Below are 15,419 nucleotides of genomic sequence, written 5' to 3'. Positions count from 1 at the left end.
TTTGAAGATAAGGAACGCTCAATAATTGGGCTGAAGAATTTCTTTCTCAACACCTTAATGCTTTGGTTTTCAGCTATTGTATTAAACGGGGACAATGTCCATGATTTCTTGTCTTTAATTTATCGTACTTAGAATGTTTTTAGGTGTTCTTCTGTATACTTCATGTGTACATGGCCTATGCCTATTTCATTCATATCAATAATATTATTTCTTACTTATCAAAAAAAAAAAAATCCTTTCAAAGATGACGTTGCCGGAACCTAAAGCCACATGAACCCAAAATAAGTTTAGGCCGGAATTTACTAGACTAAGGCCTGGTTTGGTTTCACAAACCTATCAATCCATCTAATCTCATTTCAATATCCAAACATCATTCAAACACAAACATTTTTTATTTTCAAATTTTCAACTTTTTCATCTAATCAGACCTAACCATTACAACTTTTCCAAATTTCTAAACAAAACACAAAAAAACAATTCAACTTTTTCAAATCCCAAAATAAAAATTATATTAAAAAATTATATTCTAACTCTCTTTTAAATTTATAATTTTTTTATTCAACTTTTTCTCTCTCTTCCAAATCTCATAAAAATCTTAACTCAGACCATTTCATTACTATTCACAAATTATCTCACTACTATTCACAAATTTATCATCTCATCTCATCTAATTTATGTAACCAAACGAGGCCTAAAATAAAGAGCTCCAAAAGGCAGTAAACATAAAATCCTAAGCAACAACCATGGCATACCTTATAGGACAACGAAGTGATATCCGTGATGGTCCTTCAATTATGTCAGAATCTGATATTAAAAAAATAAAGGATATTTCATCAATCAAACATCAATATAATGGTAAGGGAAGTTCCACTTATTGCAAATCAATAAATAGTGTGAAACTATAAAATACACAAAATTCGCAAAGTAAAATGTCTATTTCTACATTATAGTCCTTTTAGGCATACCTGGGTCAACTGAAGCTACAGCAGGTTGCACATAATCAGGTGGCACTGGGGTGTCAGGTGATGACATCACACTTACGAAGGCAACAGCTATGATATAATGACCTAAACAATAATGACAGTTTCTATTAGAGCTGGATGAATATCACACAGCATATCAGGATGCTTAAAACATTGAAGCCACATGATCAAGCTTACCATTAAACTGGCCTACAGCCTGAAGAAGATTTGTTCCGTATTTCAGCATTGTAGTCACATTTGTTGGTAACTGTGGTCCAGAGTCCTAGAAATGATATACAAACAAAGATATCAGATCAAACTTAGGCTACAATCAGCATTAAGCGCCATCATATACAAAAAGTTATCCACAAAGTAAAAGAAATTGCACAAACCATTAGAATAGTAGTCCTTCTGTCAACTCCCTTTCCATTCAGAAGAAAGCTACAGGCATTAATAGAGATGTTTTCAGAATAAATGATAAATAATTCCAGTATCTTAAAAGAATAAGGAAAAATAAGTAAATCATACCTCACTTGGGGAGGACATATAATGCATGCAGATGTCTCTATACTATCTGTCTGTGCTACAAATAACCGCTACAAGCAAAATATAAAGTACAATTATTAAAAATTGAGGTTTTAGAAATGATTTTCATTAAAATAAATTATGCCTATCGATAAGTAATATAATCTTACTAACGAACAAAAGAAGCTACCCAAGTATACAAGAAGCATATAAAAGATACTCCTATCCAGAAAAATAATAAGAGAAAAAAGTTTCAGAAAACTAAAACTGGGAAAACATAAATTTGCAGCCAACCAATGAAAATGAGCTCTAAAAAAGAAATCCCTTGAACTCTTCCACAGCCTTCATACAATCCTTGAAGTTTTGATCATCCTTATCCTTCCACATAACCGTACTAGGCAAATTGGGATTCAGTTTCACTATTTGGCTGCCAAAACGTCCTCTCCAACACATGAAAAGATCCTCCACCTGTCAAGGAATCATCCAATCCGACCCAAGAAGGCTAAAACCAGCTCGTCATAAATTCAACCTACTTCACAATGTGCAAATGATCCAGTGCTTCCCCATTCCTCTTACATATACAGCACCACTTTTTTACAATAACCTGTAGGTTCTTAATATCATCCATTATAAGAATTTCCACAATGCCTTCACCCAAGCAAAGGTTATTTCTAAAGGGGCCCTAATCTGTCCAATATTCTTCCATAGGAAGTGAAAACTTTCCAGGGGAAACAACACATGATAAAATGATTTCACTTCAAACACCCTCTCTTAAATAGGACCCAACACGCTCTATCTTTTCTCACCTGTCTCAACGTAACAAAATAAATAGAGCATTAAATGAAGAAAAGAGGTCCACCTTCCAATCTTTGTGCTGCTCTAATAATTTCACTTCCATCGATAGTAATTCAAAATCTACAATTGTCTACCACCGAAGCATTAATAACACATGCAATTGAACAAAACTGAAGACCCCCTAAATCACACACAGTGCCAAAAGTTTATCCTGGAGTTAATTCCAACCTCATATCTAGCAAATATAAAAAAAGACCCAACCCCTACAAATGTTTTTTCTATAAAATCAACACCAAAAATCTCAATAACCACATAATAAACTAATCACCCCACAAACTTCCATATTTCATTTCAAACACCATCCTCCAATGGCTTTATCTCCCACTGGTATAGTGCCATTCCCACTTCCCCTGTAGAACCTAGATTTTTTTAATATGTAATCGACCCAATAAAACCAAGTTAAACGGGATAGCTTCCAAATTCCCAGCCTCCTTCAATATCAGAAGCAAACCTTGAATAATTCACCAAGTGAAATTCTTGCTCCTCCCCAAAAGAAGCCCCTCTATAATCTTTGATGTGAATAATGACGGTGCCGGGAAGAGGGAAACCAGGTCATAACATGAGCAGGTACATTTGACAACATACTCTCTATCAAGGTAAACCTACCACCCTTTGACAAATATAACCTCTTCCACCCAGGGCCAATCTTTGTTCCATATCCCCAAGAGCGTCCTTTTAAATGGACTTGACTTTAAATTGAACCCTCAACAGAAGGCCTAGGTACCCCCAAGAGATAAACTCTAAACCAAGGCTCGAAAAAATGATTCAATTAAGACCGATTTAGCCTATTCAAATTGAATTGGTACGAAATTGAACCGATTTTAGTGAACATTTTAAATCGTTCATTGAACCGCTTTAATTGACCGATTCTAGCCAATTTTAGACCAATTCCAACCAATTCAAAACTGTATTTATTTTTAGGTTGTCTGACGACTAGGTTTTTCTTTTAATTTTTTGTACAAAAATATGATAGAACTAAACATATATTAACTTTTTCATCATTGAATTCAATAAGAATTGCAGAAAAATTGAAAGATAAAACATGTAGTTCTTTATTTTTTTAGTTGAAAAAAAATAAGGACATGAATGAGTATTTTATATTAAATTTATGGTTGTGCATAAAATACTACATTTGCCACGTGTTTATACCTTAATGATCTTTATATTTTTCATATATAAGGCAAAAAGATGTCGACTATTGAAGTTAAATACATAAATTACATATTTATTGAAGCTATTTAGATTCATATCATATTTTTATTGAAACTAGTCAATAAATTTATATTTTATACTCTTTTATACATGATATAAAATCCTTGAATTGCATCAAATATGAATTTTAATACTTTTTATCCACATTGAAATATCTTATTCAAAATTGTCAAGAATTGCCCGATTCAATTTGTTGAATCACCCGATTCATTGAATCGGTCCTTACCAGATTCTGATTTTTTTAGCCTTGCTCCAAACTCATAACTTTGCAACTTGACATTCATTTGGTTCGCTACTTAACAAGAGCAAAGTGACAAAAATGTAACCGGCTCCATTTGGCTCGGGGGCGTGGCATACATGCCATAAGACCATGGTATTACTATAGGAAGCCCCCAAGAGAAAAACTCCGAACTCATAACTTTACAACTTTGCATTCAATTGGTTTGCTACTTAGCAAGAGAAAAATGGCAAAAATGTGACCGGCTCCGTTTTGCTCGGGGGCGTGGCATACATGTCATAAGACCATGGTATTACTTTAGGAAGCCCCAAGAGAAAAAGTCCAAACTCATAACTTTGCAACTTTGCATTCAATGGGTTTGCCGCTTAGCAAGAGCAAATTGGCAAAAATGTGACCGACTCCGTTTGGCCCGGGCACGTGGCATACATACCATAAGGCCATGGTACTTCTAGAGGAAAAAAAATAACAATGCAAAACTAGGATCAGAAATGAATGCCCAAACCACTGGGTTAAATTTCAATGAATGGATATTAGCAAACTTAAAGGTAGTATATTCTCTTCCTTTGGACAGCTTCTATAGACTTTAATGGGCTTTCTTTTTCTAGTTTCTGGTATCTTTTTCTCTTTCTAGATAGGTGTCTCCCTTGTATACTTCCTATGTACTTGAATTGTGGCTTTTGCACTTTTATTGAAATTTTTATTATTATATATATATAAAAAAAACTAATATTATACCACATATTGAAATGGATCGAGCACAAAATTGTACACCCATACACACACAACTACATAAGTGGAATATGAAGCTTGGCTACAAACAGGCATGTTGCTAAGAGGGGATTTTTGGGGGGGGAAGGGGGGGGGCGGTGGGTGTTCAACGTTTCCACGAGAGAGAGAGGGAGAAAAACAAATTTTTTGAAGAAGGAGAAAAACCCATATCGTAACCTAATCCAGATTAATCGAGAAGATGCTTACAATTTTTTCTTCGGGAGAATGTACCGTAGTCTTTAAAATTTGGAAATCAATCACGTATGCCCCATATCCAGGCTAGAGGATAAACAAAAATAAATTAAAACGTGCATGTGATTCAAGAATAGAAAAGAATCAGCTTTAGAGGAAAGGAGGACCTACCTTGACTTCAAGGGAAGCAAGTATTTGCCCCATCCTCATTCGTGGGTAGAACCTGCACACGCAGAGAGAGAGAGAGAGAGAGAGAGAGAATTCATTAATCATCAATTTATGATAATCCACAAGAGTGTATTTATAACTAGTAGCGACTCAATATCCTATTGTTTCATGACATTCTAAAATACACCATTGGTCCAACTAGGAAATCAATTTTTGAATCCTGGCTGCCTGAAAACTTCACTCAAACTTCCACGTGACATCTATCGAGATGAGATAAAAATTAAGTCAATATAAAACCCAGTAATATGCATGATAATGTGACTTGAATAAAACCAAAAGTTACAGTAATTTCCTTGCTGACCAAGTTACAGTTTGACTTGGGCCTTAGCCCACATCACTGTAGTCAGACCCTATTAAAATAATCTAAAAAAATTGGGAATTTGTCCCAGACACCCGGTGCCAATAAAAAATAAAAATTATCTGAAACAAACATTCATACTAGCACCAGCATGGATATCATAAAGAATTAAAAATATATTCAAATTAGACAAGATCCCTATACATACCCCCTACAAGTCAAAGAACAACGGCATATATATAAGGCATTAATTGCTCAGATATAAAAGGCTAACTGAACAAGTCAGAATATGTATCTTCTCTGATATCCTTTGAAGGAAAAGTCTACCTGTTCCTAGTAAAGTTCAAATTTCTAACTCCATATATTACACTTTGTACCTTTGGGGCCTCAGCTGAAAATCCAGCAAAATTATTTAAAACAAAAGATTACATAACCGGTTGCCAGAAAAATTTGATTGCACCTTAAGATACAGTAAGAAATTCTGCAGTGCAAAGCACATGTTCCTACCTCTCCATTATTTGTTTTATAGTGGAAGGAGAATTACTAGGTCCCGCGTTAATATTTCCCAAAATGCAGAAGCTGCTACCTATCTAAGAATCAGAGAGAATTATTAGCTATAGCCATAACATACAAAGGCAAATACTACAATTGATAGCAGACCTCATTTGCAAGAATGATAAGTTCTTCAGACTCCTTTTCTGAAAACCACCCAATCTTACATGCATTCTGCCATGAAAAACCAAAGTTCATTAATAATATATCGTACACAATGACATACAAAAATTTGGAAGTATACTATTTAACTTGCAGGACATTCCTCAAGAAATATTTAAGGTAGAAATTAGAATGGAGAAATACAAATAGCCAAAACTGAGTATTTTTGCAACAATCCCGCTACATATAGTCGAACTCGCGCACGAATTCGCACACCCCAGCTGACGTGGCAGCTTGTTTTATTAAAAACAAATTGGAAAACACGAAGAATAGAAGAAGACAACGGACAGCACTCACAGCAGGTCAGATTTTTGCCCCCCGTCTCCGGATTTACGCACTCCCCATTGTCAGCGATTGTGGGTGGCTCTCTGTCTCTCTCGTTCCTCCACCACCCCCCCCCAGCGTTCGGCTACTCTCTCTTCACTGCCACTCACGTCAGACCCTGGGAAGAATGATGATAGATGCCCAGCAACTATTTTTCCTCTCTCTCTCTCTCTCTAATCTCTCTCTCTCTCTCTCTCTCTCTCTAAGCAGCATTGTTAATGTTCACCCAAGCTGATGGGGAAGAATTTGATGGTGGTCAACAAAGATGAAGATGCATCAGTGCCAGTAGGGCCTGCACAATCACATCTTGGCCAACTCAACCCTTTAACTCCAAGGTTTCCAACACTTTTTGAAGTCTCTCCTGTAAATATTCAAAATGAGGTCTACCACTGCCATCATCATATTGTCCCTCATATAAGCCAGGATTCATGTAATTTATCGGGGCATTGCTTTGAGGGAAAGTTGTCAAACTAGAAGCCATACTACAAAGACACCACAAATGGTTGCACGAGGGCTGGCAGGCTTTTTTCCAGACCAGCCCCAGGATGGTGGATTTATTTCTTTCATGTAGTCTCATGAGCATGAAAGTCACTTCAATGTTCCAGCTCAACAGAGCAAGTCTAAGAACAGACCAAATGGATCAGCCACATGTAATATGGAGAAATCCTTAACAATTCCTGACTGCCAGCAGATGAGTGGTCGTTTGTTTTTTCTAAATATTGCGCAGCACCCTTCTCAGTTTCTAATTGTTTCTCAGTTTCAAAGTGCCCCCAAAACACCACTTCTCAGTTTCGAATAAAACACCCCATTTTATTTTCTGTACATGCTAGGTGGGATTCGTGCGCAAGGAGTACATAAAATTGACTGTCTTTAGCTTTTTTCTTTTTGCAATAATGTAAAAAATGCCTCATAAAGATGGTACTCATTCCAAACAACTTTTATGAGAAAAATAAAATTTTACTAAAGATGGGCCTTGTCCCAGTACACAGAACCCATTCTAAACATTGAATCTGTTTCTGACATGCAAACAAGGCAAGGGACTGGACATCCAAATAGCTGCATTTAATCAAAAGAAACGCTGCATTTAACTCATACCTTCACAGAGAGCATAAGCACCATGATAGCTGCCTGTAAGAAGTTATCTTTTTTACGCTGGCACACCTACACACCATCACATTAAAAATAATAGAACGCTGTCACATTATGAAGCAAGGTTTAATATTATCTAACTGGGCCAAATATGACATATATACAATAATACACCACTAACTCACGAAATCTCGCACTACAGAATGGATTTTGAATGTCCACAATTCTGACATGAAAAATATGCATAAATAGAATGATTCACTGGCTCCTTTCTCTGGAGAAAACTTAAGTTTTATTTTCATTCTGGTGCAGAATCACAAGTAGCAAATCATAGTACGTATCCTAAAACACAAGGGCAGATCGTATCAGGAAACCTCATTAGGTAACCATATAATCTCATTCCCATATTCGAGGCATCATTTTCTTCAGACAAGATATTACAGCAGCTGTGCTTCTTAACAAAGTAAAAGGGAGATACTAAACTCTAAACTAGAACAGCTTAACAACCAAGAATTCAAATAAATCTCCTTATGTGTTAAATAGCATGCATAAAAACAACAATGCTACTTTGGGTTGCTACCTGCCCTGGGCAGGGTGGCCACTCTCCCCCACCCCGCCACCCACCAGTTCCCGTTGAACGGACAGCCATGTTGCCCAGCCCACCGTCCGGGGCCCCCTACCCAAAACTAATAGTGAACAACAGCAGAGACTTTGAGAGTAAATTCGGCAATAGAGCATCTTCTCTACCATTACATATATTACAAACACTTCTGACTGAATATAAGCTTCAATCCCAACAAAAGTCAAACCCCCATCAACACTAAAACTTAACCTCAAACAAAAATCAAACCCATCCAAAAGGTCTCAAATTTGATCACAGATCTCAGACAGATCCAATCAAAGGTCTCAGATAGCTCTTGTCAAAGGTCTCATATTCAAGACCCACAGCACAGACCATGGTTTATGCCTTCAAGATGACGAGATTTGAGACCCACCGCCATGGCAGTGGTGTGGCCATGTGTATGTGCACCATATGATGATGATTACAACAATGATGACTCCAACTCGATCCCTCGTAGGATTAAAAAAAATAAGGTACAAACAAATAAAAAAGCACAATACTCAAGTATGCCTGCGTGTTTCAACAAGAACGACGAAAAAAACCCTCATAATGACAATCATACCATTCACAAGAAGAATGACCATTAAGTCGGGGCCTACCAAGTAAAAAAAATGCAATATGTGGACCTGCACACATGGACCATGGTGAGGATAGAAAAAAATGAGAGAGGTTGAGAAATGGGGAAGAAGAAAGGAGAAAAAGAAATAAGGAGAAGCGAAAGAGAGAAAAAAGGAGAAGCGGGCAAATGAAGAAGAGCTGAAGAAATTTTAGGGTTTATTGTTTATACGTACATGTATAATGGGTGGGCAGTTATTACCAGCAGGTGCATATTCCACCCACACCCGCCCGCTATACATGTTCTTATTTATTTATTTATTTTCTTGGCACCGGTGTCCGGGAACACTGTCCCGACTAATCCCGGGGGTGCACAGGCCCTCGACTCTATACATGTTCTTATTTAAATACCTATCCGCAGATTTCCCAAAGAGCAAGCAATTTTGGCAGGCAAACTAGGTCTGAGTGCCCCGCCACCCAGTCCTAGCTACATTCCACAAATACCAATACCTCTTATTTGCCACCCGGTTACGTAGTCCAAGGCATAATGCACCTCCAAAGGACCATAAAAAGGTAAAATATGTGGAAAATCAAGAATAAGACATCCATATGATAAGACAAAAATCACCTGCTTCAACAATAAAGGCAGATCTTGAGCTTTGTTCGGAACCTCATTGTTTGCAACTGCATAATCAATACCTCTGTTTATGTCAAAGTAAATATAGTCAAGTAAAACAATGATAACAATAACAACAACAACGATAATGGCAATATTAACAACAAAAATGATGATGATGATTCCAACAATGATGACTCCAACTCGATCCCTCGTTGGATTAAAAGAAATAGGGTACAAACAAATAAAAAAGCACAATACTCAAGTATGCCCGCATGTTTCAACAAGAACGACGAAAAAATCCTCATAATGACAATCATACCATTCACAAGAAGAATGACCATTAAGTCGGGGCCTACCAAGTAAAAAAAAATGCAATATGGCGGTCAATGAGAATTAAATAAAATATTGCACACCATACATTGTTAGATACATGCACCACTAGTCTTGCTACCCACCTTATGCGAAAGGGCAGCCAGTCATCCCGGCCCCCACACCCACCTGGGCGGGCCGCCTTTTGTCCTCGCTACGCATTACCGTTATATGCGGGCGGGTGGCCCTGTACGATTGGAAGGAGGGCAAATTGGCCCACAAGCCGTCCGGCTACTCGAGACAGAGATGGAGAGAGTGACAGAGAGTGAGACAGAGACGGAGACGAGATCCAAAACACAAATGCCATTATCCAAAACCAAATCCAACAAAAAATCGCACTAATATAAACAATAAAATGACAGATCTAACCAAAAAACCATGGATCCAACAAAAAATCAAACATTGGCCGCAAACAAGGAAGATCTCTATGCTAACCTCTAGTTCTCTAGCTCGAGACCAGAGACCTTTTGCGACCAAACCTTCAAAGACCAGAGGCCATGAGAAGAAGAAGAAGAAGAAGATAGAGAGGAAGACGATTGCAGACGGATAACAAAGAGAAGAAGAAAAAGAACGAGACGAAGAAGACGGAGAAGACGGAGAAGAAGAAGAAGACAAAGAAACGAGGAAGACGAGGAGAAAGGGGCTGTGAGAATTGAAAAGACGAGAATAGGGATGTGTGAAATGCGGTGGGAGGCAAGGAGAAGAAGAATAAGAAAGAGAGAGGTGAGATGTGGAAGGGTAGGAAAATTAGGGTTAGAAATTACAATTTTTTTATTTATAGGTTAGGCGGGCAGGTAAGTGGATATTCTACCCATGCAATACCCCACTTCCCAGGTTTAAGAATAAAATCACTTTTAGAAATTCTAGAGGAAGCGGTAGTGCTATTACTGAACTTGACTTAAAAATATTTTCTTTTAATCTAAAGAAAGCGCAAGGTACAAAGATTTCTCATAACACAATCATTCTTTATTAAAAATACTGAAATTACAAAATCATAACTTAACATTTGTGTAGATGATCTAGGTCACTGTCACGCATCCCTAGACTAAATCTCATTCTACAGCTCTACTTTCATAAATATTCTAACCTGGGGTGGTTTAAAAACATTAAACAACTAAAATGAGTCGATAACTCAGTAAGAAACCCATCATAACATAAACATACTTAACATAAGATTTTTCATAAAATATTTCATGCTGAGAACTTAAAATTATGACTGTTCATACGTATGCTATGACATGCATGACTTATCTTGGCTTATCTGACTTATCATACTGACCCACACACTTAACCCTGTTACCCTATGTGTAAGGTTGCGCACAGACCCCACATCCCACAGCCGCAAAAGCAGCTGTTGATAGTATTCTAGCATACTACGGTGGACAACGCTTACGTCCGTAGCTTGCACGTCCACCCATAAATCGCATTGGTACCATACATCTAATGGTCATCTTATTAACTGCTCTGAGCTTATCTTACACTTGATCTTATGAAAGCTTACGTGACTTATGCAACGTGAGATGCATGAGCCTATGTATGCTATGCTGATATGGCTTATGCAACAATCCATATCAGCATAGCATACATAGGCTTATGCAACGTGAGATGCATGAGCCTACGTATGCTATGCTGATATGGATTGTTGTTAGATGGATGAGATGTTATGAAAATCACATGTATGCCGTGTAATGTTCATGTAATGTTTAGATCATGTTATGCCATGCCTATGTTATGATATGTTGTTGATATGCTTGTAAAGGAGCCTATGTATGCTATGCTGATATGGATTGTTGTTAGATGGATGGAGATGTTATAAAAATCACATGTATGCCATGAAATGTTCATGTAATGTTTAGATCACGGTATGCCATGCCTATGTTATGATATGTTGTGTAAGACTCACGTTAATATGCATGTTCAATGTTATGTCATGCACAAGAGTATGTCATGCCAAGTAATTTCATGAAGTCAAACATGTTCACATGCATTATGAAAGTTAATAAGAAAACACATAAATGACAAGCAAGCTTTAAGATTGGCCTTAAGTTATGGGTGGATGTGCAAGCCACGGACTCAAGCGTGGTCCACCACATGAAAGATATGATGTCTTGAGGTGACACGGACCCAAGCATGCTTCACCACATGTTATGTTACGTGGTGCCACAGACTCAAGCGTGGTTCACCATATGTTAAGTGATAACGCGGACCCAAGCGTGTTTCACTACATGTTATGATAAGTTATACAGTGTCACAAACCCAAGCATGGTTTACCCTATGTTATGATATGTTATATACGGTCAACGACAATTGGAACGATGCACACGTGTAATGATGGCCATTAAATAAGTGAAAGACAAGATGAGCAAGTCATGTATGATTGTTAGGAAATGTATGGAGTCAGTCATTCATGCATCCATGTTACATGTGCCATGATTATGTATGATTCCGCGTATGTTACTAATGAATGATATATATGTTATGTGAATGTGTGACGATATATGTAAGTTTTCAAAATTAAGCCTAATGTTAAACTAAGTTAAGTTTATAGTATGATGTGCTATTACTGAGTCTTCGACTCATTTGTTTGTTTCTCTGTTTTAATGTTTTAATATCCCAAATGATGATTTCGTGCATACAGTGCAAGAGTGCCAGGAGTAGAATAAATTACCAAAGACTTAGTGTATGATTTAATGTCAATGTTGGTATCACATAGAACTTGCTTATGTCATTTCTTTTATTTCTCAGCTTTTATGTTATGAAAGACTGTCATACTATATGAGTTTTATGATCCAATAGATGAGGTATTTTATGAGACTGAATCTCTTTACCGGGCGTTATGTCATGAATGTACATAACATTCTTGTGATACCCCATATGATATGGATAAGGGTAGGTAGTGTATGGGATCCCACATTGCTTGGGAAGGAGAAGTTCTTGCCCTTTATAAGGTTCCAATAGGGCTCTAATTGTATCGTTGACTAGTCCTTTTAGAGTATAGGCCATGTGGTTTGAGCCTTCCATTGGGGCGTTACAAATGGTATCAGAGCCTATCCCAACCAGAAATGTGGGACTTGAGCCGTGCCACCTACAATGGACAGGCCCGACGAGGACGTCGGGAATTTAAGGGGGGTAAATTGTGATACCCCATATGATATGGATAAGGGTAGGTAGTGTATGGGATCCCACATTGCTTGGGAAGGAGAAGTTCTTGCCCTTTCTAAGGTTCCAATAGGGCTCTAATTGTATCATTGACTAGTCCTTTTAGAGTATAGGCCATGTGGTTTGAGCCTTCCATTGGGGCGTTACAATTCTTGACCTACAGGAATGGGTGTTACACACTAATTTCATGTCATATTCGTATTGGGTTCACGGGTTGTGTCACATATTGTCACCCCTACCAACCCCCAAATCACTTGATGATATCATAGTGAAGATCTTCAATCAATTAACTAAGTGGAAGTATATGCCAATTGAAAACCCAAGTAGACAGCAAGAATTCGAAACTACAACCTAAAAATTTTATAAAAAAAAAATCCAAACCCCTTAATTTCATAACCCTTCCACCCCATGAAGCTTTTTTTCTATTGGCACTAGGTGCCCGAGACAAAGTCCCAACTAATCCAAGGGGTGCACATGCCCTTGGCAAAGAAGTTTCCAACAAGTGCACCTTGTTGGAAATTCTCCAAGTTCGATGGCCCTACAAGTGAGAATGTGGAGTTTCAAACTCAAAACATCTAATTTATACGGCTTGCCCCAAGACCACTATGTCACCCTTTGGTATTTTCCATCCCACGAAGCATAACACTCTTACTATCATGAAAAACTAATCATGGCATTTACTCACAGCCACCCAAAATTCAACCCCCACGGCCCACCTCTCCCCAACACACCCACGCCATGTACATACGGGAATGAGACAAGGTCCTGAAACCACTGCTTAAATAGTTATAACAACTAAATTGGTTAGAGGTTTTTAATTTTACACCCCCACACCCAACCATTCACATGTGAATCAATCATCAACTTCGTGCAAACAAACACCATCCATAGTCCTTATTTAAAAAAATCATCCATAAAAGCTATAAGGAAAAAAGAATCAGTCCTCCATTATGTTTCTAAGAAAAATGAAAAACTACAAATAAACAAACATATCCTAATTCACCAAAAAGTATAAGTTCTCCGCAACCAAAACCAGCTTAAACAAAATAGGCATTTGAAAGCCGGATTCCCAAAAAACCATCGACAAAAAGCTAAAATGAGATTCCAAGAGCAAATCCAGGTTCAGAAATAGGGGAAAAAGCATCTGGCCTCGGGAGCACTAATAAAACAAAAAAATTCCCAAATAGGGAATATCTCGCTTTAAATACGCGTACCAAAAAAAAGTACGTGCGGTACGAACCTGGCGAGAGATAAGCATAGTTTGAAGAATTCAATGGCGTCGCTACGATTTCCGAGTAGGGCGTGCCCGGTCAATCGCTCGACGACAGCGGAAACTCGGTAAGAGTTGACAGAAGAGGGAGACGGTGGACGACCCGGCCCTATATTCGTCCCGGCCAATCCGCCCGGCGCCAGCGACGGTCTCAACGTAGTTCCGGCCATTCAATCGCCTCGCTCGCTCTATATCGCTTTTTGTTTGGACCTTTTTTAGCAATTACGAAGTTGGTGGGAATTTTATATGAGTAATGTGGAGTGCGTGCAATTTTTTTATTTTTTGTTCTCAGAGTGAGATAAATCATTAAACAAAAATTTACGTAAATTTTATATTTATTTATTTATTAAAAAAATATAATATTTATATATTCTATGATTATAAATATCATATTTTATTTTATATTATAAAATCTATAAACTTTTTATTGAAAAATAAGTAGGGATGCTACTCACATGATGCGGGGTGTCAAATCGTGTTAACGGGTCTTGTTCGTGTCGTGTTAAGGTATGTACATTACACTTAATAGGTCAATACGAACACGACCTCTTAAGAATTTCGTGTCAAAATTCCAAACCCAAACACGACAGAGTAAGATAACGGGTTGACAAGACACGATCTGTTATGACCTTTTAATGAATAAGAAATAAATTGACACAACATAACACGACACGACCCGTTCCATTTCAACCCATTTACGTTAATGGGTTGAACAGACACGATACGACACGACACGACACGTTTGACTTAATTGATTTTATATAAATATTTAAATATAAATAATATCTATAAAAAATAAAAAACTAACTACAAGTCTAAAATTACAATCCAAACAAATATGATCCACACAATTTGTAATAATATTCATTATTAAAATTATATCCCAAATATAATAAACAAAATATACAATGTTAATATATTAATGTTACAATCTCAAATATAATAAAAAAAAAAAACACAGATCTAAACAAATTTAGAACTTGAAGAAGGAAGTGAAACGCCCACCTTGCCCTTTAGGTCTAACGGTATAAAGGTAAATTTAATTTTCTTAACGGGTCATAACGGGTTGACCCGTTAGTGATCCATTAAGCAATCATGTCTTAACGGGTTAACCCGTTTTGATCCGAACCCGTTAATGCTAAACTCTAACCCGCTTTTATCGTGTCGTGTTTGTATTGAGTTAACAGGTCGTGTCACATATTGCCACTCCTAGGCGGGGTCAAAGATACCATTCCCTTAGATCAATTCATTAGGTCTAAAAAATTTTTTTTTTTTTCAAAAATATTTTTTTGACCTAAATTATAATATAATTTAATTTAATTATAAATTAAAATTTATAAATACAAAAAGAATTTTAATTCATTGGAGTTATATTTTGGATTGTCTTGCACTCTACCTCCCCTATAACCCGTTTGAATAG

General features: G+C 37.2%; 1 protein-coding gene across 2 annotated transcripts in view; it reads right to left on the bottom strand.

Moving 5' to 3' along the window:
• Nucleotides 1-14,237, bottom strand: part of LOC121234010 (E4 SUMO-protein ligase PIAL2-like) — a 42,202-nt gene extending 27,965 nt beyond the window's left edge. The window contains exons 1-12 of one of the 2 annotated variants that reach the window (XM_041129802.1): nucleotides 13,970-14,237; nucleotides 9,211-9,283; nucleotides 7,412-7,477; nucleotides 5,939-6,004; nucleotides 5,786-5,868; nucleotides 4,924-4,975; nucleotides 4,768-4,839; nucleotides 1,491-1,558; nucleotides 1,355-1,403; nucleotides 1,161-1,245; nucleotides 966-1,067; nucleotides 753-804 (exon numbers count right to left, since the gene is read on the bottom strand). In XM_041129802.1, coding sequence (XP_040985736.1) covers nucleotides 753-804; nucleotides 966-1,067; nucleotides 1,161-1,245; nucleotides 1,355-1,403; nucleotides 1,491-1,558; nucleotides 4,768-4,839; nucleotides 4,924-4,975; nucleotides 5,786-5,868; nucleotides 5,939-6,004; nucleotides 7,412-7,477; nucleotides 9,211-9,283; nucleotides 13,970-14,169 — 968 coding nt within the window. In that variant the 5' untranslated portion in view covers nucleotides 14,170-14,237. Of the gene's footprint in view, nucleotides 1-752; nucleotides 805-965; nucleotides 1,068-1,160; nucleotides 1,246-1,354; nucleotides 1,404-1,490; nucleotides 1,559-4,767; nucleotides 4,840-4,923; nucleotides 5,869-5,938; nucleotides 6,005-7,411; nucleotides 7,478-9,210; nucleotides 9,284-13,969 lie in introns of those variants that run through there. The other variant, XM_041129803.1, reaches the window with a different exon arrangement.
• Between the last annotated feature and the right edge of the window lie 1,182 nt (nucleotides 14,238-15,419).

This window comes from Juglans microcarpa x Juglans regia, chromosome 6D, assembly GCF_004785595.1.
Source record: "Juglans microcarpa x Juglans regia isolate MS1-56 chromosome 6D, Jm3101_v1.0, whole genome shotgun sequence".
Taxonomy (NCBI): Eukaryota; Viridiplantae; Streptophyta; class Magnoliopsida; order Fagales; family Juglandaceae; genus Juglans; species Juglans microcarpa x Juglans regia.
Note: the sequence above shows the minus strand (reverse complement) of the source record. Positions and strands in the feature narration are given on the sequence as shown.